This window comes from Pieris rapae, chromosome 4 (genome assembly GCF_905147795.1).
Source record: "Pieris rapae chromosome 4, ilPieRapa1.1, whole genome shotgun sequence".
In the NCBI taxonomy this organism is placed as follows: Eukaryota; Metazoa; Arthropoda; class Insecta; order Lepidoptera; family Pieridae; genus Pieris; species Pieris rapae.
The window spans coordinates 5,317,954-5,344,306 of record NC_059512.1 but is presented as its reverse complement, the minus strand read 5'-3'; the positions used below and the strand labels follow the sequence as shown (position 1 = coordinate 5,344,306).

The 26,353-nt window shown below is 33.7% G+C and overlaps 1 protein-coding gene and 1 long non-coding RNA gene across 2 annotated transcripts; both read left to right on the top strand.

The window, feature by feature from the left end:
- The first annotated feature begins 2,928 nt into the window (after window positions 1–2,928).
- On the top strand, window positions 2,929–25,479 carry LOC110998795 (metabotropic glutamate receptor 2). Its single transcript, XM_022267577.2, has 17 exons — window positions 2,929–3,884; window positions 12,293–12,515; window positions 13,154–13,296; window positions 17,790–17,960; window positions 18,474–18,618; window positions 18,954–19,205; window positions 19,873–20,044; window positions 20,277–20,383; window positions 20,787–20,936; window positions 21,481–21,614; window positions 22,245–22,411; window positions 22,597–22,755; window positions 23,189–23,351; window positions 23,704–23,917; window positions 24,215–24,366; window positions 24,769–24,949; window positions 25,163–25,479. Exons 1-17 carry the CDS (start codon window positions 3,165–3,167, stop codon window positions 25,378–25,380), a joined length of 3,471 nt encoding a protein of 1,156 aa, XP_022123269.2. The 5' UTR covers window positions 2,929–3,164; the 3' UTR covers window positions 25,381–25,479.
- LOC123689116 lies at window positions 13,958–16,492 on the top strand. The gene is made up of 3 exons (XR_006750171.1): window positions 13,958–14,417; window positions 15,693–15,991; window positions 16,468–16,492. It is a non-coding gene; the product is annotated as an uncharacterized LOC123689116 (long non-coding RNA).
- Window positions 25,480–26,353: the final 874 nt, after the last annotated feature.

Below are 26,353 nucleotides of genomic sequence, written 5' to 3'. Positions count from 1 at the left end.
GTCATAAATTGTATCGGTACCCCTAGTAGGTGACATAACCTCAGTAGAGATCGATAGACTATTATTTCGCAAACAATATTGGTACATACATAGATTAATTTTGGATTATTAATGGTGATTCTGAAAAATATAAAGACATAATGAAATATTTGGCAAACAAAATGATTTTGCTCGTACAAGCGCCTGTACTCTCGGCGTTCTTCCAGAAGATCACGAAACATACAGAAATCTGACGGTCACTAGAAAGTTCGGCTGGTCTAATACAGACCTAAATAAAAATGTAAAGTATTGAAATCCTTGAGTACTTATAAATTAACTATTTATTAATTAATATATAATTTGTATTTATTAATTAACTATTAATTTTTTTTGTGTCTACTGAATAAATCACGTATTCAATACATACAATTAACCAAGGATGTTATTTTCTTTCTAAAACCATATATAACCTATAAATTGATCTTGGTTCAGCCTTTTAAATGTTGTATTAAACGTCTTAATCTTTCTTATAATAATAATGCATAACACATTATTTCTAGTACAATCAGGCCTCAAGGCCAATTAAAATACACCATAACTATTTATTTGCTTGGTGACAAAGTGGATTGTTTATTGCAAAAAGCGGATTGTTAGTTAATATATTTATGATTTGATTTACAAAAAAAGTATAAGAGAGATAATTTGATACTTAAAACACCTAAATGAGTAAAACATCAAGAAGCAGCGCAAAATAAGAGCGTACCAATTCTTAAGAGGCCGGCAACGCACTCGCAAGCCCACTAGCATTGAGAGTGTCCATGGGCAGCGGTATCACTTAGCATCAGGTGAGCCTCCGGTCCGTTTGCCACCTGTTATATGAAAAAAGAAACGCGAAAGATAACGTGTCAAAAGAAACATTTAAAACATTTATAAAGGTATCCGATTTTCCGAGCTTTTGGAGCAAATTAAAAAATCTTATCACGAAAATGAGGTTTTGGAGAGAAAATTTTGAGGAAATAAGATACGTTTTTCTTTCAGAGAATATGAAATTCAGTAAGAAAATGAAGTAAAACCATCACTTGGCAGCGCAGTGAGTGTTAATGATATAACGAGCGAAACTCTGCCTGAATGCCGAGTGGAAATTGTGGACCGCAAAATCCAGGAGGGATGGCGGGCAATTGGGTCAGTGATCGAAATGTAAACATTTCGTAGAACGCGTTTTGGTCAAAGCTCACCGATATCCAGATAAAGTATTTTGATAAACGAGCTAGGTCCGGATATCCAGAGTTGCTCATCTCACACATTGAATTTTTGTTTAGTTTCTTAAGTTTATTTTTTCACTAGTATTTTTTTGTTTTGTCAAATTGTTGTTTTGTTTTGTTTAATACTAGATCTCTTCGTGTATGTCATGTTTGCCTATGAGTGCTTGTCACATTAAAAATTGTATTTTGTGATTTTTTTAGCGATGTAACAGTGTGCCAAGCGTTGGCAAGCTTTTTATCAATAAATAAATAAATAACTGTATTTCGCATTCCACAACTAGATTATTTTATCCTTTCTATTATATTAGGTATATATAATAGAAAGGATAAAATTATTCGTCCAGCCATAAGTACTGTTACAAATTTCTTAATGAAGTAATGTAATATTATTAAAATGTAAACCTACATAATAAAATAAAGAAAAAATATTGTATTCGAAATGGCCACCTTTGGTTTTTAGAGAAATTTTGAGTGTGTATCTTAAAGAGAAGTTCATGTCCTCTATAAATGAACATTATAACATGAAGCGTTGAGGTCTCGGCTAGATGAGAGCCAGTCTTCAGCACTTATTAAGTCCGAAACGTGGTTTCAAGTCAGTTTTGGGTAGTTCATTCCTTGTTATCCAAAACACGATAGAACTTTATCTTGATACACTTTGGCTGAAATATTCATTCCCTTGTAAAAATGTAGTTTTGTGACTCCTAAGACACGCCCACCATATCACTGACGCAGGATGATGACCTCTTTTTTCTTTCCGACCACCTGAGCAGGTTATTTGGAACTGTGGGCTTACACTTTATTGTTTTTTGTAGTTATATAATTTTTTTATTGTGAAAATTTTACAAATTCTGGCTTTAACAGCATTCATAGTCCCCAATCATAGTCGTTGTTTTATCTATTGATAGAACGATATATACGGCTAATACCAACCTTTTGAACTGTAGGCTCCATACCCATTCTGTGCAAGGCGGTCACTGCAATCCTTCTTTAACATACCATTCCATATGTAATTTGATAATGAACAAGAAACAATATTAGAAATGGCACAAAATCCTTTGTTTAGTTACAAAGTTTTAAAATAATATACGTGTTCCATATTTAAAGTAATTAAAAAGTGAACAAAAGAAAAGTTTTTATGTAACAGTATTCATGGCTAGGCTAGTTATACGAGTATAATGATACAAGAAATTTTGAGTACTAATATTATCCTAATATTACACTAGCTACCCGTGCGATCTTCGTTTCACCTAAATATGATTTCTTACTTTCTATTTCTTTTCTTATCAACCTTTCTCAGAGTTTAAGGAATAAATAAAAGCTGCCTTTAAGCTATTCCCTTAGAAACATATCTTGCGATTCACGTTTATTTTAATATATTATATTTTTATAAGTGCCTATTAAATAAAAATTGTGTTCATTTAAATACCGAATATTTAAACTACATGAAAAAATCTTTTTTACGAGTCGAAGTTCTTGTGGTAAAAGATAAGGGACATTTAAGTGAAAATTAAATAATTTTCACCTTTTCGCTTAACACCATCCCACTGAAACCGACGGAGCGCGTCCACCGACACGGCAGTTCCCTCCGTCGTAGCGAATCGACATGTGACGTCATCGCTGCTCGGGTAATAGTGCGGGAAAACTTTACTCTCCATTGAATTACGCTTGATTATTTACGTGGCAAAATTAGATATTTTTTGTATTAAGTAAACTGTTAGTAAAAGTTATATTGAGAAAGTTGGAGATTCTTAATATTTCTTTTCGAATGTTCATAAACCTGACAAGGATGATGTGTTTATAAATTAATTAGAGGTGTAGTTTCGTAAACTGCGCGGTGCAAAATGAATAGAACAATGACTAAAAACAAAATAAAACAAGTGAGTCAGTGTATGTTAACATAACTGAAATGTTAGAAGGATAAAAATGCTAGCAGTGACTTTGGTGGTCGTCTGCCAATTGGTAGTTACAACCACCGTCGACCACAATTACATATTCATAGGCCCATACTATAATATATCAAACATTATTGAAAACTCAGATTTTTCAGACACATTAGAATATTACTCAGTGAATGAGTACTATAGAGTAAAAAGAGAAGCGCATTCTCTCATTGGTCCTTTTGATTTAACCAAGCTGTTTAAAAGGAAGCAAAAGGCAAAAGAAATGTTGCATCCGAGTGCTTCATCGTTGCATTCAAGTGAAGTGCTTTCTGAAAGGCAGTTAGCGTTTGCTTTTAGAGATACAATAAAACCCAATAGTATGCCTGTACTAAATAGTAAAGCAGATCCTATATCTTATCCTTCAACTGAATCAAGCAGTAAAATAAATACTTTAAATAAAGAAATAGTAACAGATAATCAAATTAAAGCGACAACAGCGTTATCTGTTATCACTTCAAAACCAAATAAAGAAAACCGTAAAGTTAATAATGTTGGGAAACGGATATCGAAACCATCTACTGAAGCATCAGTTAAAAAGGTAAAACCAAAGAAGAAAGTATCGCGGAAGTCGAAAAGTGTGGAAAATAAAAGTGATCCTCAAAATAGATTAATAGTGAAAAAGAAAACAGAAAATGAAACCGTATGGCCGATCAAAAACGCAGCAATTGTTGAAGGTGATATCGTTCTTGGTGGATTAATGATGGTAGGTTACGTTAGAATTTCTTTATTAAAGATTTAACAATTAATGATTAAGGAACCAAGAAACTTTATAATGTTTGTCAGTTTTCTGTTCGAGAATTGACCTTAGTTTCAGTAGTATAGTAATGGATCTTTACCTTCTATATGTTTATTTGCATTACAATTTTGTATTTACCGCATGTCATTTGTCAATTAACCCAAGAAATGAGGTTGCTAATCCGGTTGTAGCCTTAATGGCACAGTGACTTGCTTTGCTGAAATACAAACTAAATTGATCGTGATCTCATTAATTACTTTGCTTTCATAAAACATTTTCAATTAAATTATTTAGAATTGAGATCTGAAATTACTTATCTGAGCGTCTTTGACTAAGCCGTTGCTTGGGGTTCTTCAAGTATACATTTATTAATCTTCCATGATTTGTATATATCTTCCATAATTTTTATTCACGAAATTTAATTGGACTCTCATTTTGTGAAACCAAAAATTTTTAGTTCCTTCTATTTTATGCAATTAATTCCAGCCTTTAGTTTATATATAAACTTTAATTTTGTTATAATCTTGCGTGCTTAATAAGCCAGAAATAAGTCCTAGTTTCATATTCTGAATGTTAATAAAATATGTGTCGTGTTTGGATCCATCAAAGCGTTTCTTCTCAAAATTATTAATAAATGAAAAATGTATTGAAGTACGTGCATTATATTTGGGTTATTTCTGTGGGCTCACAGAAGACGTTTCTTTCATCTTTCGAATCACTTATGCTGTTTCTTATTGTATACAAAGTAAAGGTACTGACAAATTAATAGAGAAATAATGTTTAGAAATCCATAAGACTACAAAATTCTTCGAGTAATTTTAATAATTAAGAAAAGCAGATTTTATTTAAGCCACTGATACTCGCCGGGAAATATAGGAAGTAGCTACGAGTATGTTAACTTGGCGTTATATTTGGGTCACTAGGCTTAGCACCTGTCACGTACCATGCACTAAATGCATGGATTTCCTTGTTAAAATTATTTCATACTAATTGTAGCCGTTTCGTTCACAAAGATAGATATTATTTCTTATTAAATAATTCACTTAATGTACTATGTTACTAGGTTTAGGTTGTAATGTAGCTTTCATTTGGATAATATTTTAAATACGAATTCAAGAATACAACAATTCCAGAAACTTAAAAATTATACTTAAGTGTTACTAATAGACATTATATTTTTGGTATTTTTTGTTACTTACTAGTAAAGAGCGTTAGTATAACTTACATTCGTCTAATATTTTAGGTAAAAATAACTTTAACCATTTGTGGATTTTCTTATTGAAATTGAATTATACTGTCTTTTGCTAATAAATAGGAGCACCTACAACCCATATTTTGGAATAATTTTTCCTCAGCCCTATGCATTTTTTACTGTCATAATTTTGTTTCCGATATAAGATAGTTATAAAATTGCGTTTATTTGAGAATAAATACAAAATTATCATATTAATTACTTACGTCATTTTACACTATCTCGACTATAAATTAATATAAGAAATTGAGCGTAACAGTACTTTGACCTAAATTGTAGAACTTAGTTTTGTATTGCAAGTTTAAATGCTATTTAATTCGACTTAGGGTCCTTCAAGAAAAGAGCGTACAAATTCTTAAAAGGCCGGCAACGCGCTCGGGAGCCCTCCTGCCCGTTTGCCCCCTGTTCTATAAAAAAAATATATCCTCTTATAATAAGACGAACGTATAATTTTTACTCAAATAATTTAACAAGGTTTTGCTAGGGTTAAAATTATTCTTCTGACAATGTTATTTTTTACTCGTGACCCACATCTTGTCGATGCCCGCTAGGCAGACCTTAGCTTAGTTTTTGTGTTGTTTTAACTCAAATAACCTGTATTCAAGACTTGAGTGTGAGTTTGAACTGCAAAGAAATACTTACAGTATTAATTATGTTTTTATTATTACAAGTTTATTATTATTTTATGTTGTTTATATTAGTACAACTTAATCTACATATTAATTATAATAATAATTCAAAACGGATGAATAGAAAAATTAGAATAGAAAAACGAATTTAAACTGTTCGGTCCCCATAGCAGTGTACCTTTCATGCTATCATTTCGTCGTTGTATTATGATACTTATTCGTTGAGCAAGGAAAGCACTACCTGGGGTCACCGCTCCTATTTACCAGACATCAATTTTAATCTTTAATTTGATCTTTACTACAATTCTTAAATAGTCAGAAAAGTCATCATACTCTTCAAATCACTTCCCGTAAAAATAATTGGATGATACAGTCATCTAGTCGTTGAGACTTCAGAGCAAGAAAAGCAGAGAAGAGAGAAGTGTTCTCTTAAATAACAATATATTGGATTGGGTAACAATTAATAAAGAATTTACGTTTACGGACCAAAAATGCGTTTAAACTAATTTATTTAAATTTAATATCAGTAAACTGTTTTTTCGTTGCGCCTGTAAACTGTTCTTAAGCATGCATTTGACAGCAACCTATTTCCTAAATTAAAAGAAAACGAGAAACTTATTAATTATTGACTCTTAATATTCGATACATCACATCTACAAAAAAAATAAAACCTCACTAACTTTACCTAATATTTACCGAGAAACGTTAATTAATAATTACCAGTTCGGTATCTTCATGGCCCTAAGACTCTTACTCTTAGATGCAGTTTAGAGTCTAAAATTCGCGTTCAAGTATATCAAAAATACTTACCATTATCTTCAGATGCACTGATCTTTGATCATTTTCTTTTGTATTCAACTTTTTCCTTCATGAGGGAAGCCAGTTGGAAGCTGTACCTGTCTAAGAAAGTTGGACATTCAGATGACAGCATTATGTGATCGGTGTTCAGTTTTCTGTGGCTAACATTGTCTAACTAACGATGATTTCCTGTGGTCTGACTTTAAGTATCCTTTTCATATTGTTATAATTATACGATAATACTGTGAGCGATGATGTACTAATTGCACCTATACTCAAAAAAACATTCGTAAAAGCCTTTTCACCTGATTCGTTCATATGATCTTGTACGCAATATCGTAAAGATGATATCAAAGATAATAGCATTAATATTTAATGTTACGTCGTATACCACGTTTTCTTTTATCGCTATATGTTTATATAATAAATAAACTTGTATGATTTGAGTTTGGAGCTCTTAATGTTATTTTAAGAACTATGAAACAATTTATGATAAATTTATCTCGTAAATAACTTTATCGTAAAGTAAGAAAAATCTAAAATCTTTTAACGATACTTTCACGTAGTGTTGCCCAAAATCGGTCTTGGTCTTGCAGTCTTGGTCTTGTTCTTGCATTTTTGCAAGACCAATACCAATACCAAGACCGCCTTATCGTAGCAAGACCAATACCAAGACTGAAGCCTGCAAGACTTGAGCAAGACAATACTTAAGCCTGCAATACTCTTGCGTCTTGCAGTTAGGACAAACTGAGATTTGGGCGTTATCAAATTTTCAACTTTAGCACTAGAGAAATAAGGTTCAAGGTTGATTGGGAAAATGTGACGTTCTGCGAATAAACTGTTGGTCGGTCGGTGTATTATATACCTACATATTTGATAATTTACCGACAAAGACGCCGCGGTTTGCAACAAGTGTATCACAGCATTTGACACGCTGTCTCGATAGTGGGTGATTTAAACAAATTTGAAACGTGGAAAAACTCCAAATATGAGCGACGTCATATTGCTTTACGCATTTGGTTTTAAAATCACACATTTCCAAAAATCGAGATTTGCAGTGTCGGTTTATCAACTTCTATCGTATCTACTCTAGTAGCTAGTAACCTCCATAAAAACAGCAGGCAACGTATAGTTCCAATAAAAAAGGAACATAATAAACAATATTATTTGCATAATTATCTACACTTTATTTTTGCGTAGGCACAAAACCTATTTGATTTTGATTCTGATACTTCTGTTTTTTAATCTTTCAAAGATTTATTCTATCTATCAAAGAATGCCGCATTTTTCTTTGTCGGTCTTCGGCTTGTGTGCTTATAAATATGAGTTTTTATTTCAATTTCAGTCATTTCTAATTGAGTTTCGCTTCGAGTCTATCTTATTTATTATTCTCGCCCATTTACCTAGCTAGGTACTCTAAATTCTTATTGCTTTCGGAGTGAAAGTTTACAATTTGACATGAGTGACGAATAAATAGCAATAGGCTAATAGGTATTTGCAAGTCTTGCGAGACTTGCGAGACTCTTGCTGCAAGATCAAGACCAAGACCAAGACTGAGAGCGCAATACCAATACCAAGATCAAGACCAGGTATATTGACGCAAGACCAATACCAAGACTGGTCTAAGTCTCGTCTTGGTCTTGCATTTGGGCAACACTACTTTCACGTCGCGCGGCCAAACACAAATTTATCTTATTAGCTTTTTTGATGCTTATTATTTTAAAAAGTAAACAAGGCGAAGTTAAAAAAAAAGTATATACCAAATTACATTTTATATAAATTGGAATAATATATTATCATGAACTGCTTCATAAACAGATTAAAAGAAGCATACTTATAAGGCTATTTTTAATATTGTGTAAAAAATATATATTTTCAACACAATAGATTTGTAGACACGGCGTTTCTAAGAATCCCATGTCCCAAGAAGCACTGACCGAATTTAGCTCTGTGGTTGGATGCTTACCTATTTATCGGAGTCGCTGGGTGTGATTGAAGTTGATACAATAAACGTTAGGAGGATGTCAATCTTCTTTAAAAAATAATTCAAAATATCGTTTAAAACTCAGTACAAAAAATAAATAGACTGGACGCCCTCTAGCATAGGTATCGTAATGATAAAACAGCGTATCCATAAAATTATTGAAGATATGATAATATGACACAATTTACGTGAAAAATATTAGGTTAATTTACATTCAGAGATTTTATCTTCCGGGACCGATATCTTTTTATTCTGTTTTTATAGGGCTTTGTTTTTTAGACCTTTTATCGTCTATAAAAGAAAATTGCGTGCAAGATTCGTTACTATGTCAAATAGGAAAAGTCTTAGTCTTCAAGATAAAATTTAGAATTGATCGTCAAGAACGTTTGCTTTTAGTATTATTAATATGATAATAATACAATTCTTAACTATTCTCTAGGAGATATAGGTTATTTTGATTGAATACCACCTCCAGCTGTTTAAAAGAGCATACTTCATCGTTAAATGCCTGCAACGTATCTAAAATGATTGTATGACTGACCTTTTTGGGCGTCCCGTAGGCCCGTTTGCGTTTAGATCTCCTACCCTATAAAAAATGTCTCCGTCCTCATAAATTTAAGCAACTTTATAAAGTTTAAGATTATATAAATATATATATATATATATACCACGAATCTCAATTTTAGATTGCCCCATACCACATTGAGTTTCTGTGCCGCAAACAAACACAATTTATGTAATAATTTTTTTGCACAAAATTAGTTACAAATTAATTACCTTGTTATTTAAATTACTATGTACATATAAACACATAGGCACGCTCACAACCCTTCAGAAACCAGTGACCTGGCAACATAAGTTAACCTCACCCATTTTACTGGCGTTTCTTAAGTTTTATAAACTAGAAAAAGATGTAATTATATTTAGCATATAATAAGGTTTATAATAGACATAATAATATAACAGAATACCGAAAACCTATATTTTTTATACGTAGGAGTGTTGACCTAGTTTTAGGCTTTAGCGAGCGACTCTTACCTCTGAGGCCGTAGGGTTACTCCAACAGTGCACCAATGAACATCTTGTCTATGCGTATTTAACAGTCGTATGGTTAAAGAAAACATCGGGAGGAAAGCGGCATACCTTGGATCCTAAATGTCGTTGGTGTGTATCAGGTACAGAAGGCTGATCAACTTCTTGCCTATTATATAAACAAATGATCACGAAGCATACAGAAATCTGGGGCCCAGACCGAAAAAGGTTTTGGCGCCACTGCTCTTTTTGCTACTAAATAACTTAAATAAATCGTATTAATTATATAAGAAAGATGGAATAATTCTTTGGATATATTAAAATAAATTCTGTTTTCTTTTTAATTAAGAAAATGATATTGCGTAGTTGTTAAAGGCTTATAGCGAATGAAACCATCACAAAATAAATATAAATATTCCATATGTATATTAAATTATGATATTAAAGTACTATTACGCTAACACAGACCAGGACTATATTGAAAGCTATAATAGAGCTTTTGTAATGAAATATAATATTTAGCAATAACCAATTTACCACTAACTCTCAATAGCCCTTGTACGAGTATAGTATTGGAACTATGGCCGCTTGAGTACAATGCTACGAGCGTTGTTACACTAATTGTATCTTTCATAACACATTTTCCAGTAATTGTTACTTTCAAGAAATATCTGGCATAGAAGTAAATGCGTAATACTTTTTCATTTTATAATATTTGATTATTTGAATACTTCTATTGCCCTATATTTTTTTGGTACTGTGTGTGGTCTAGGCGGTTATCCAAACGCGAATTTTTTTCCAACAACGTCCTATTTAATATACGAGTAAAACACGGTCTACGTTAGCGATTATAAAACCCGTTTCATGTTGCGAAACGTAAAAAAATCATTTATAAACTTAAAGCTAATTTTTTTCTTTCTCTTTTGTCTTAACTAATTGGATTTACTTTCGCGGCTGTTAGCAGGCTGTTGCCTCATTATTAATAATAATCTACTATTAGAGATAATATAATGCACGTCTCTGAATTTGGCTGTAATTGTCAATCTAATAATGGATGGTATGGTATGGTATGGAAATGATGGAACTATAAGTAGAGCCATTCAATGCAAGCCCCGAATGAGACTCGACATAGGATCCCCATTTATCTTAGTTCGGCTATTGACAGTTCCTGTCATTGTTTCACCGGCTCTTTGACCAATTTCACAGTGCGATAATCAGACAAGAGCTCTAGAATTAATTACAATTCTTATCTTCTAAAATTAATGACAAATGATAGACTAAAGGTCTGTTTCACAATGTATGGATAAAGTACCAAATAGCTATGCAAGATATAAATTATTCGGAAGATAAAATTTCCGAATGAGAAACATCGCGTTTCATGACGAATGGCGCTATCTGCCAGTCGTGAAACGCAACAATAGTCTTTATCCTACCAATAACTACTATATAGCTTATTTGGAACTTACGTAGAACTTATCCGTACATAGTGAAACAGACCCTTAATCAAGTAATTGTGTTTTAAATTGGTTCATAGAAGTATTTTACGCAGACGCTGTTGGTTTTACCATGGATATGTTGTTTGTTTCTGGTAAAATAATGCAGTAATATAAATAGTCCATATTTTATAAGAAAACCTATTATGAATATTTTAAACATACATTAGAATATTTTAAATAGTTAAAATGTATGTCGCTCTGTGCTAAATATGCTTTGAAAGAGAAAATAAATATGCTTTGTGATAATATAAAACGAATTTATATAGCTAATTAAGACGGACATAAAAACTAAAACCGCTCATATAATATTTTTTATTAGTTCGACTAGCTGGCCCTAATGATTTAGAAACATCAGACTTCGCAAGACAGTGATGTTGTTTATATTGCGCATAACTACAAAAAACTCAAACAAGAAAAGGATCGAAGAAGATTCAAATTTTTTATTTGTATGATTATGATTTTTTGTTAACATTTACTTCCTTTATTTTGTATATATACTTTCTATTTATTCGGATTTGTAATAACATTACACATTAATTCCCTTCGCTTTTCTTAATCTAATAATAGGTTATGTGTGTCATTAAATGTGTCACCGACAAGTTAAACTTTTCCCACATTCTGTCCACATTGAGTTGAAATCCGATTTAGATTTTGTTATTATTATATATATATATTATTATAGAAATTTATTTATTATAGATATTTATTTATTTTATAATGGTTGATATAGTTATATTTTTACTTGCAATATTTAGAATCTTAACACAGAAAATTGACTATTTTCTTAATTTATACTTTTCATTGTCTAGTTATTTATTGTCTCATCCACTCCTTTATGTACTTGCGCTTTCATATAGTTTTAAGGTAGTAAGTTATATAGTCAGTACTTATTAATTTAATATTTCATTTGCTAACAAAGCAAAAGAGCTATCCTAATTCTATAAGATCTAGACTATAGGATCTATCAGGAAAGTTTCAGAACTAATTACTAAATACTGTTGCTTTTGTGAATAATTTTTAACAACAGTCACAATAAATATTTAGCAAACTGCTTAACAGCAACATCGTCATGATTTTTCAATCAAATTATGAAAATTTGTTAATTCCCAAAACTTTGTATATAATTAACAGGTAGACATTTTATTTTTTCCAAAACCATATAAAACCTATTTATTTGTTTAAAGGTACACGGTCGAGCGACAGGCTCCGAAGGTTTGACCAGCGCGGCGCGTTGTGGTCCTCTAATGGCTCAGGGGGGTGTGCAGGCGTTGGAAACTATGCTTTTTGCGTTGGATGCAGCTGTACGAGCTGGGCTACCACCACCTGGTGTACGGCTTGGAGCTCTAGTACTGGATGACTGTGATAGTGATACCAGGGGACTGGAAATGGCACTAGATTTTATTAAAGGTAAAAAACTCTATTTAAAAGCCTTGTATGAATTTTTTTACTACATCACCAATTACGCAAAAATAGTTATAGTACTACACCATCAATACGCAATTAATGCATATATTAATCATTTACGGAATCGGAAACTTAAGTAATCTTAAGTACTAAAATTCGCTGTAAAAATACCGAGAACATTATATGCCTCAGCGCTGTTTCATTTACTATTAAAAATAGCACCCAGGAGGATGTCGCGAAAAATCGCAAAACTTTACATTCAGTTGGGAGAAAATTATACTCAACTCCAGCGGTTAAATTAATAACTGTATTTCTTAAACTACACAGGGACAGTTTTTATTTGCGTAATACATTTTGTTAACTCAAAAATTTATGAAAGAATTAACTATGAGTAGATTTTTTACTTATTTTTTAATTCTGCGCAATAACTGTCAGCGCTAGAGTTTCGTGCCGCTACTTGTACACAGCCGGGGTTCGAGCTTACGGACTCAAAGGTGAGAGTTGCACAGTAAAGCCACTAGGCTAACCCCACTGTAACGTAAATCAGATTTGTTGCTTTATAATGTTGTGACATAGTGGTGTTTCACATTATACAGAAAGTTGAAAGAGCTCACTAATTAGTATTAACGGTTTACCATCAGGATCTATCAGCAACATTGACGACGAAGAATACGCGTGCAACGCCTCAGCCGTCAGGAAAGTGATATCAGGTGTGGTTGGGGCAGCTTCCAGTGTGACGTCAGTCCAAGTTGCTAATCTATTGCGATTATTTAAGATACCACAGGTACGAGTTAAAGTCTTTATAAATTATAAGTAAGTAGGTACCTATGTATGGAAGAATACTAAATATGAATTTAGTATTGTCTTTTATTTACATAACTTTTACACATTTAAAGAAAAACACTTTTTTAACGGATTATAGATATGTATTATTATATTTAAACTTATAATTATTTGTACATAATTTTAAATTTAAACCGACGTTTCGCGTGCTTTACAGCGTGCGTGGTCACGGTGACTGAAGACAAAGGTGTTAAATGTCAAAAAGTATTACAGCTGCAGAAAAATGTTGTGTTATCTGTATTTATTTCCCCGGAGTTGGTATCGACGTCATTTAACACCTTTGTCTTCAGTCACCGTGACCACGCACGCTGTAAAGCACGCGAAACGTCGGTTTAAATTTAAAATTATGTACAAATAATTATAAGTTTAAATATAATAAGCTGTAAAAAGTCAAGTGACGTGTAGCAGTGGGGTATACTGGACTAAACTGGTTTTCAGGCTATATAAGCACGGCGCGCTGTATGGTCGGGCGCACTTCTTCGACGCTCGCACTAGATATAGGACGTTACTATTGTTGTTGAATTTGTGGTTAATTTCGTGTAATTTAATTTGGTTATTTTTAGTAATTTTATTTGTTAATTTCTTACTTCAGAAGTGGGATTCGTTCTCATTTCTGATTAGTTTAAATTAACGCCCACGTGGTTTTATTTTAGTCAGTTTGAAACGCGAGTGATATACGTTTAATAAAAATAATGGAGGGTAGGCGGTGAACACGTAAAAAAAAGACGGTGTGCCCGTCTCTGGGCTTGAAGAAACGTTACAGTCGATATTAAACCGCCAACCGACGCAAGTGACTGAGCTATGTCCACCAGTGGTGTCACCACAACTGTGCTCAGCAACACCACCGCGAGGGGGTCGGCCCTTTGCACCGACATGCGCAACACCATCGGATTTGCTGCTTTCTTCCTTAAGCGACACTCGTTACCACCTGGTACTGACGGTTCGCACAATGGTACTGAAAACGCTCCGGTGCCAAGTTCAAGCAGCGCATGCGAGTCAAGCACTGATCTGGTACTTAATCAGGTGACCGACAAACTAGTAAGTGCGTTGAGCACAATTCTGGTAAGATCTAACTCCATTTATATTTCTAATTTTGATCCGTCTTTCAAATATTTCGATATATGGTGTGAGGAGGAAGACTCTGCGCGGTTGTCTAATTATTGGGATGACCGTGAGTGCTTATCTCTGATTGGATATTGTTTGAAAGGGGATGCTAAAGTGTGGCTAAATGAGTGGCTTAGTAATGATCATAGTTGAGAGACAACAGACTCTGATAGTTATCTCATGTATTGCGTGTTGTACGAGGAATGAGTGAAAAGTTAATTGTCGCAGTAGTTATTCGAGGTATTAAGGACCCACAAGTTCGCGCCGCCGCGACTTGTGCTAATTTATCATCGGAAGGCTTAGTTAAATTCCTCTCATTATATACCAAGCCCCTAGAACCGCGCTCTATAATACAAAATCACGTTAAAAGGCCAAATTTGCGAGATAATTTCTGAAAACGAGATAATTTTCAGTCTAATATTAACTGTTCATGTTTCATGTAGGGAAATTGGTCATATACAAATTTTGTGTCCTAAAAAAACTAAGTATGAAACCGCACCAGAGACTCAATCTACAAACAATTCAAGTTCAGAAAAAAGGCAGTTTTCTAATATCGAAATTATTTGCACATTTTGTAAGAAGGTAGGACATAAAACGGAGGACTGTTTTGTTCGACAGCGTTCCGAGTCGAGCGGTAGGCTAAATTAGTTATAGTTTACCGCCCTTATAAAATGTCGTATGATGAAAAATTACGCGTTAGAGATATCATAAAAGATGTGTTAAATCAATAAATAATTAGAGATAGAGATTTGTAAAGAAAAAAAGCGATTCAGATAGGCTTTGTGTCGACTTTAAACTTAAAACTCAAAGACAGTTAAATACCCGCTTCCGTTAATTGAGGACCATATTGTTTGGCTAGGTAAAGCTACCTATTATATTTACCTTGATATGGCTACTGGCTTTCACCAGATAAAATTAAATAAAAAACTTCGACACCACTCCCGAGATTCGTAACACCTGAGGGTCACTATGAGTACATAAAGATGCCATAAGAAGCCATAAGAATTAGGCAATGCACAGGTTGTATATCAACGAATTATATCAAATACGTTACGATTTTACATAGATTCAGGCAGAGCCCTTGTGTGTTGTAATTGTGTATATGACGTATTATTACCTAGTAAAACAATAGAAGAGGGTTTAGGTACATTACATGATGTGTCAGAGATGGGGGTAAGGGTAAGGGACCCAGGCAGGCTTTTTCATTAATTTAAAAAAAAATGTAACTTTCAGACTACGGAGATCGAGTATCTATGCCGAGTCATTAGCAATGGTCAAGATATGAAGACATCGTGCTTTGCGAGGTTGACTCGCAAGGGTGTGCATTTCAATGGCGGCGATTTTGCATTTGTGCCAAGCTGTTGGTAAGCTAGACTCCTGTATGCGCGGACCATATGTGGTTTTAGCGACGTTGTCGCAGGACAGATATGAACTAAAATTAGTCGCTGGTTCTTATGGTAAAGCTGCCGCGGAATACATGTTGCCCTGGCGCGGGGAATGGACCCCTGATGTGTGTGCCGCATTCTTTGAGAGTAAGTAATTTTTACTTGCCTTTTCAAAACTTATGTATGTTGATAAATGTTTGTGAAAACTGTCATTTTATTAGAACTGCTTATCATATAGGTAGTACCTATTTTGGTAAAGACCTGCGGGAGTCTTGTGTGATAGTAATGGAGTCACTCTTACTATCAAAAGCAATGGAGTCGCTCTTGCTTAGTGTGATGTACAGTAATGGAGTCGCTCTTACTGTTAAAGCAATGGAGTCGCTCTTGCTTAGTGTGATGTACAGTAATGGAGTCGCTCTTACTGTTAAAGCAATGGAGTCGCTCTTGCTTAGTGTGATGTACAGTAATGGAGTCACTCTTACTGTTGATAGCAATGGAGACGCTCTTGCTATGTAAAAAAAAAAAATGAACTAATGTTGTGTCGAGAGTAATGGATGCGCTCTTACTTTCGATGAAGTTATGTTAATTTAACGTTATAATAACAAAAATCATGTAATTTTTAGGTGGCGCTGATGATGACGATAGTCCTTCACCACAACCACCGCACGTGATACAAGAGTCATCAGCAGGTCAAGTTTCAACATGCCAACCTGCCTATCATCACACGGGCGAGGACGCACCGTCGTCAGGAGAGGCCGAATAAGCTGTAAAAAGTCAAGTGACGTGTAGCAGTGGGGTATACTGGACTAAACTGGTTTTCAGGCTATATAAGCACGGCGCGCTGTATGGTCGGGCGCACTTCTTCGACGCTCGCACTAGATATAGGACGTTACTATTGTTGTTGAATTTGTGGTTAATTTCGTGTAATTTAATTTGGTTATTTTTAGTAATTTTATTTGTTAATTTCTTACTATATAATAATACATATCTATAATCCGTTAAAAAAGTGTTTTTCTTTAAATATGAATTTAGTTTCGTCTCCCTTCGCGGGTTTCCCTCAGCTGGTGACCTCCTTGTATACCTAACTCATAGGTGGGCAGAGGCAATTGAGTCCAAAAAGAAGACGCTGGTGTTAAGTTTGGACATATCGAAAGCCAACCTATGAGCTCCCCGAAAAAGTTATGGAACTGGGTTTCCAGCTTTCTTGTTGATCGCAGGTAAAAGGTCCTCATCGACGGAGCATTTTCCGACCTTAAATCCATGAATGCTGGGATCACACAACGCTGTGTCGTATCCTCGACTTTGTTTTTTCTGCATACAAATATGTTGCAACTAAGTAACATCTGTGCTCGCATAAACATATTTAACTTGTGAAACTCAAGCATTTGCGGTCAACCCAAGATTTTGTGAGATAAGAGTATAAGAGACGAAGGTATCCTAATACCAGCAATTGCCTGCAATTAAAAGCATACACAGTATTGTAGACAATGTTATTATATAAGTATACTTTACTAAGGTAAAGGTATTTATATCGAAGGTAACAAGTTTAAGATTTAAAACCTTATTCGTTTTTGTGAGCAGAAAACAAAGTGAAAAAGACGTTACGTCAAGTTAAATTTAAAAGTTATTCAACAAAGGAATGCGAAGAAAAGCTCGGAAAACTCTATAAAATGTTAATTAAAGTAAGAACCAATTTTTACTACAAGTTTCATTTAAGCGTCTTTATTAACTTGACATTTTGCCATTACAACTTTGTTGGTAATTTTAAAATCTTCATTCTAAAAACCTTACTTAATTAAGAACTTAATTTTATCTTTTAATATTCAAAAAGATAATAGTTATATTTTAGTTCAATAAAAACAATGTGTGGTAGTTCAATAATCTCGCTAACTAACCTAACTTTATGCCTTATGTTTTAACGTGTAAAATTATTTTTTCTATTAAGGTTTCTTTTTTTTCGACGTCACCGGAGCTTTCCAACAAAGCCCGATTTGAGTACTTCACACGCACGATACCATCAGATCTTCATCAAGTCAAGGCGATGGTGGAAATCGTGAAAATTCTTGGCTGGAGATACGTATCTATCATTTATGAAGAGTCCAACTACGGTATCAAGGTAACATTGTATAACCATCAATAAATAACTTTAATAAGAATGAGCTAAATGCACAGAACTATTGAGTTCAATTAGTAGGTTTATAAAAATATCATAAATACTTTTCGAGCTGAAATATAGGGGAAAGGTTTATAGTTGATTAATATATTTTTTTTACTAGTATGCGCTTAGCAATAATAACTTGTGATAAATCCATTAATGTGTAATTAATGTTGTAAAAAGGTATCAGGAATTAATAAAATTAGGGTTTCTTACTCGCCAAAGTACATATGTAACAACCGTAACATAACTTAGCTGAGCAGAATTTCACAGAAAAAGTAAAATTCTAGGAAAATTGCATAATTTAATGAATAGAAAAATATAACAAAAAATAGGGTACGATTCTGACGCTTCGGAATTCTTAAGAAAGATACTTCACAAAACTTACAATGCCGTTGAAGAATACCAAAACTAACAGTGTCATTGCAAAGTTTCTAAACTTAGATTGCTGTTTTAAGAAAGTTACATTTTCAGGCATTTGAAGAATTGGAGACTTTGCTTGCTAGAAATGACATCTGCATTGCGGTAAAAGAAAGACTTGCTAAAGATTCTGGTGCAGCTGATGAGAAGGGATACGATGATATTGTAGAACGACTGTTATCAAGACCGCGTGCGAGAGGTTAAAGCTGTATTGTATTATGTTACTTCAAATATCCGTTGTACTAATACTACGTGTACAGTTTATCCAAGCATGTCTTCTTCAACCAAGTATCCTAATCGAAGTGTCCAATATAAAAATGCTATTTCTGAAAATATATATTTTATTATGTTTGTTTTTGTGATTGTTTTTAAATGTTTTCAACACGTGTGAGTGCACGAGTTAGTGTGTGGGTACATGTAAGTGAATGAGTAAGTGTGTGGATGTGAGTGAGTGAGTAAAGGACTCGGACTTTATAGATCTAATTTTTTTATTCATTTTCTGAAGCACGCTAAAACTAAAATATATTATTTCAGGCGTCATAGTATTTGGATCTGACCAAGAAGTAGCAGGGGTGATGGCAGCCGTTCAGCGTAAGAAAGCAGAAAACATCTTCGGCTGGGTCGGATCCGATGGATGGAGTGCCAGGGCACTAGTTGCCGCTGGCAACGAACCCGTTGTGGAGGGAACGATTAGTGTCCAACCCCAGGCCAACCCTGTTATAGGATTTAAAGAGTACTTTCTCAGCCTCACGCCGGAGAACAACGCAAGGAATCCGTGGTTTGTCGGTAAAATATTGTTAATACATGCTAATTAAGTGATTGTTCAATATAGATATAAAACTAACCTATACGTAGATTAATTCCGTCGTAAAAAAGTTGTACCGGTTCAGTACAAAAGACCCGTTGCTGTTTTTTTACTTAAATCACATTGATACACGAAACCAAAATAGATATTTATTGGGTCTGTATGTAGACTAGAACTCGTTTCAAATTTACTTCGTCCATCTATCGAAGACGCGATTGAAACAACCGCTAGGTAGTTTGCAGGCAAATAATAATTATGTATTTATATCAGATGTGGTAGATAGATAGCTCTTCCAAAAAACTAACTATATAAAATATAGAGTAGAATTTGCTAGATATGTAGAGAAATAGGTGATCATAGTAAAGTACATAAACATGACTATTATAAACTCTCTTTTTTTGAAATCGTATTACCAAATATTGTAACAATGTAAGCAAATCTGATTCGGTATACACACAGCGTTTCCATTTAAAAACAACAATTAACATTTGCTGTGTAATTGCCATGATTATTTTAAAAGGCGCGCTTTAATTAATTTTAATGAAATTCCAACTGATGTATGAACACTGATTGCAAATTCAGTTTAAAGTAATTAAAATGCTCTTCGATTGTATTCGTGTTGTTGATTTACAATTGTTTTATTGGCAGAGTTCTGGGAGGAACAGTTTCGCTGCCGCTACCCTGGTGCACCAAGAACACCATACAATACAAACTATAAAGCTTGTACTGGAAAGGAGAAACTGTCAACGGAAAACACCGAATTTGAGGCGCAATTGCAGTTCGTTGCTGATGCAGTATGGGCATTTGTTTTTGCTATCAGGTAAAAATTTAAATGCAATATTTTTAATATATCGTTAAAAATTATTTATTATATTGTTTCCCTTTTACTCAATAAAGAGAATCAGGTTAAATAATACTATAACGGTGTGAACAACATAATATAAAGAGATCAGTCTCTTAGACATATGTGCTTCCTGCATCCTAGTTTATACTTAACTAATTCTAGTTAGCAGGTTTTCATACATTTTCCTAAAGATAAATACTTTTTGCAGGGATATGCATAAAGACCTTTGTGGAGGCCAACCAGGGCTATGTGAAGCGATGCGGCCGGTCAACGGACCTACACTACTAAGATATTTGCGACAAGTGCAATTTAAAGGTTTATCAAAGTCAATGAATATTCATAAATTAATAAGAGAATTGGGTGCATTTTTTTATTGTGGGATAAAATTATTATATCTAAGAAAAAATTTGACCATTATAAATGTTAGGTAAACCATTATGCAGCATATCGTTTTACAAAGAATATACAATTTCACATCTAATAATACAGCGAGTGAAAATGCAAATTTATGACATTATATTAAGTAACTCTAAAACTGATAACCAGGTGCTTACGGGTTCTTTAAAGTGTGCGAAGCAGAACACTCTTTTACTATCAATTTGACAATAGGTATATATATGATCGTAAAAAATTTACGCATTTTAATCCTGCAATAGTTTCTACCCGTAAACATTTTTAGAAGTGAATTTGTTTATACATATATATTTACACAAACTAGGTCTAAGCGGCGATGAGTTCCACTTTGATCAATATGGTGATGGACCGGCTCGGTATAACATCTTGCACTTCAAGCAAGTCTCTCCTAGAGTGTATCGATGGCTCAAAGTTGGCAATTACCTCGATGGAGAATTGGAGTTAATTATGGACGGTAATTGTTTCGTTCGTTTTTTTTATAATGACAATTGTAAGCCTAATAAAAAGTATTTATATTATCCAATATATCTTAATATATATATTTCTTGTGTGCGTGTGTATGTGACTGGACCGATTTAGACGAAATTTTTTGTGTGTGTTCAAGGGGATCTGGGAATGGTTTAGATTCACAATTTTGTCCGCTGGACAATGTTTTTTTAATTAATTTTCAATTTATTAGTTGTTGTTGATTTTGGAATGTTTTACATTGGATCCGACAGACGGCGCTACCATCGCAGTGTCAAATTTTAAATAATATTCGAATTTTAATTTTAGTCTGTCCCGAAATTTAAAAAAAGTTTTGTTATCATTGTGTTATATCGTGTGTGACCATGTGCTGGATCGTTAGATATTGTCATAACATTTGAATAATAATTTTCATCAAAATGGCTTATTAAAAATTGAAATTAAAGACGTGTAGACAGGACAACGTCTGTCGGATCCGCTAGTATAATATATATATATATATATATATATATAAGCGGCTCAACTATTTCCAGAGATCCAATTTAAATGGGATGAACGAAAACCACCCGAGTCAGTTTGCAGTGCAGAATGTGAGCTAGGCCAGGCCAAGCAGTACGTGGAGGGAGAAAGCTGCTGCTGGCACTGCTTCAACTGCACGCAGTATGAGGTAGGTACTTGGTATACTGTGAATCAATAAAGTCTGCAATACAAAATACCCGGTTTGTAATATGTACGAGATACGATGTACACAAAATAATAATGCTATTGGCTGGAACATCGCGGGTTAAGAAATGTTTATCACCGAAGATTTTTTTAAACTTTATAAAATTATAATATAGTATAAGTGAAATTATATAAATTATGTTGTCATGATGATATGCAAAAGGTACCTATGCAATATTGAATCGGCATGGCTACTACTTTACAAAATTATGAAAACACAAATAATTGAAAAAGACTTTAATTGATTATAATTAAATTTAATCTATACTAATATTATAAAGAGGAAAGGTTTGATTTTTTGTTTGTTTGTTTGTATGAATTGAATAGGCTCCGAAACTACTTGGCAGATTTGAAAAATTCTTTCACTGTTGGAAAGCTACATCATTCCTGAGTGACATAGGCTATATTTCATTTTCAAAAAAATAGGCATCCTTACTAAAATTACGATAACATTAACATTTGTTTATTATTTGATACAATTCTAACAGATGGCGCTGAGTTAAAGGTAGTAGTTTGGCAAGACGACGTTTGCCAGGTCAGCTAGTCTAAAATAAAGTAGTATTAATATATTTAGATCAGATCACCATATTCGGAGACAGCATGTGTGGAGTGCCCCCGTGGAACATTACCGGATCTTATGAGAACTCGCTGCGCCCAAATACCAGAACTGTATCTACAGCCTTCATCACCTGCAGCTATCGGAGCTATGGCATTCTCTGCTTTCGGGATTTTATTGACAATGTAAGAGAAACATTTAATATTGCGCCACCTAGTTTCACAATGGACAATTGAAGTACCTTATTTCACTGTTTTTCTAACAACTGTAAATTGCTTTTAAATATAATAATAAACATAAAAACCAAAACATAAATGTAATCTCAGATGGTTTTGCTACCCCCACAATAAATATATATTTTAATTTTCAGTTTAATAGTAACATTGTGGGTTCTCCGAAGTAGTACCCCAGTGGTTCGTGCGAGTGGTAGAGAGCTGTCATTTGTGCTACTCACCGGAATACTTATGTGCTACTTGGTCACATTCGCGTTAGTTCTACGCCCAACTGACTTTTTGTGTTCTTTGCAAAGGTAAATAAACATTGCATAAAAATAAAAGTTCGAAAATTACATGTATACAATATTATACTCAAAAAATATCATTTTAATACATTTACGTATTTTTTAAATTTAAACCCAGTACAAATTATAAACATACCTAATAATGTTTTTTATGTAAATTTTGTTTTTTTAAATAAATAAATACGAGTGATCAATCACTCATTTGGTATAATTATAAACTCGCCAGCTGTTAATTAGCGATAGAATCTGAATACAAGCATTTAATATGCGTTTTAATCGATACAACAATGAATAGTTATTTCGTTACTTACACGTTACACTTGTATTAGGGACCCAATGTCAAGCTATATCTCTTATATACTCTAACATATCCCAATACAGCGCCTTGACAGGTCTTCACAAAGCCTCTCAGCCTCTTTTAATCTAAAATATATGCTTACAGGTTTAGTACCGGGTTCTGTTTCACCGTGGTATACGCGGCTCTTCTCACTAAAACCAATAGGATTGCCCGTATATTTGCAGCAAGCAAACATTCAGCACGCAGGCCTTGTCTTATCTCACCCAAGTCACAGCTCCTGATATGTTCTATCTTAGTATCGATTCAGGTAGTGTATGGGAAATGGAATTATATCTAAATCACATGTGTAATATTTCTCATTTGTTATAAGAAAATAGTCTTTCAAATTCAAAATTAATACTAATTATAATAACATCATCATCACACACACATCACAACATCTGTGAAGATTACAAACGAGAATCAATTATATATATAACCTACATCCAAAAAGGTAGGTAAAGATAAACTTGACAGTCGGACCACCGCTAATGAAAAGCACTCAAAACTTGTAAATAATCGAATAAATTTACATATTGCGTCGACCAAAGACAAGAATAAATGAAACTGAATTCTATCCAGATCAAGGCATTAGCAATAATTTAGTGTACTTATTCTAGGTTGTAATAGTTGTAGTATGGCAACTAGCTTCACCAGCAAGGGCAATCCACCACTACCCCACCAGGGAAGACAATATGCTTGTGTGTGACTCGTACGTCGATGCGTCATACACAATAGCGTTTTTCTACCCTGTGGTATTGATAGTAGTTTGTACTGTGTACGCTGTTCTAACTCGGAAGATACCCGAAGCCTTCAATGAAAGTAAACATATTGGTAAGTCTATTAAAAAACCATTTTGCAATACATTTCGATATCTATGGTATATATGGGTTTCCTTGTTTTTATTTAATTTACACCAATATCCCAGTAGTAGTTAGAGAAAATAGACGGTAGACCGACACTACACTTAAATACCCTCGCCTATACGTGTTCTTAACAAGAACTATTTTAAAAAGTCCAAAGAGTTGGATCGTTTGTTCCTAGACTTGATTGGTGTCTAAAAAATTCTGTCGCTTATTCTTCAGATTTATTTTATCATGACATATAACTATATACTATAATGTCTTTCAGGCTTTACTATGTATACAACTTGTGTCATTTGGCTAGCCTTTGTACCTCTGTACTTTGGTACAGCAAGTCACGTACCCCTACGAGTCACCAGTATGGCTGTAACTATATCACTAAGCGCCAGCGTTACCCTAGCATGCTTGTTTGCGCCTAAGGTGAGTATGGGTTATCATAGAACGTTGAGAACTGTCACTGTCAAAAGTAAATGTGTAAACTCACAAATGTTTAGACTTCTGACGAAAACAATAGGATTTTTTTGCTACTATATAACATCATCACCATCTCAAATAAAATTAATTGCAGTACCTATTTCTTCCTATTAGACTCGTAGTCGTGCTTTGTTTCGTGTTCCTCACTAAACACTAGCTTGAAAAAAACTTTTTTTTTTTTCTAAAACTCGGTTTAAGCTATCACGGAAAATGGTTAAAAGGAAAATTAAGAATATCCATAGCGCACACCTACATCAACTGCATCATGAGCATACCCTACATACACATCTTCACATACATACACCCTCGTTTTTGAACACTAACGTCAAAGTATTTGACGAATTTTAGATGTACATAATCCTAATACACCCGGAGCGCAACGTGCGAGCGAACATGATGACATCAAAATGGCGCGGCAGTCACGGTCGAGGTGCCGCTCCAGGAGCCGTATGTGCTGCTTTGGTCGGCGCTGCGCCTCTGCCACGACCTGCGACTACACCCTCCACTGACTTCTCTACTATTGATGCCGGTAAAGACAAAGTACAATATTTATAGGTTAAAAAATGTGTATCTCATTTCAATAAGAGTTAATCTTATCGACAATCATTTATTGTATCAACTCCACAAAACAGTAATTAAAAATAATTGTTTGTATATTTTATTTACATCAAGTTGTGTAGTATTCAAATTCGTAATACAAATTATTTAATATTTTCTAAACTGAATTTTTGGATAACTTCAGAACGGTCAACATCTACAGACAGGCAAGTGCAAACAGACGATTTGAATACGAGTCCAAACAACCAAGAGCGAAATGGCCTATGTTTGGACGCCAAGAAACTCGCAGAAATCGCTAGTGGGTTACCAGCCTTTGAATCGAACTCCGTGCGACGCCGAGCGACAGCAGAGCCTGCCGTTCGCGTTGCAGTTGCAGTTGTGGGTGCACAAACACCCTTATAACCCTTAAAAATACCACGAAGACCAGTGTTGGTTTGACTTTGGTGAAAGTGTTGTGTATAAAAAGCATTTTTATTATAGTATTTAGGTAATTTCAAGTACCATGTATATTTTTTTTACCTAAGCGTGATTAGCGTTGCCCTCTTAATTTCTCTTATGTTTTTACTAAATAGATCTGCTAGCTGAAATTAAAGGTACCTACCTAACTGTTTTTATTTGCAACATTTATAATATATTATGGAACATTTTCACTGTACAACATTTACCTAATAAGTTGTTAAAAGATCGATACCTTGAGAAACCTTACATAAGGACTTTGGTTGGATATTCAGGTATAAGCAAAATACCCTATTTGAGAACTTTATACGTTTGAAACCTTAAAAGGATATCGAATGTGAACCTAATATGGTTTGGTATAATTATTTTAATTCGAACAACTACATACAAGTCAGTCTTAGGTAAATATAAAAAGAAGTATGTTATGCCTACTGCTGGTATAAAAAACTTTGTTAGAAGATCAAAAGCTTAATTTTATTAATGCTTCTAATACATTTGGGTTTTATCAAGATATTTTGTGTCATTTAATGAAATTATTAAGAATAAACTTTAGCTTCAGGAGTTTTTGCAGGCATTTCGTGTCGACAAATTTTCATAGAAATATAGTTTTTATTTTCTACATACACTACGGCATCTTGACTAAGCCCCCCTGTACCTAGCTATATCAAAATCACCTTCAACTAAGAATTATCCTTGGAATAAGAATTAATAGGGCATTTTGAAAATTTCTCAACTAACTTATTCTTTTGTAATATAATTAAGAAGCCTATTTATAAGTTTTACTTTTAAGATGTTCACTGTTTGCAATATTTAAACTTATTATTATAATTGATGTTGTGTTTTAAAAGTGTATAGATACTATGAATATGTGATATTAAAGTAAGATATTTCTTCAATCAAACAAAAATATTGTAAATAA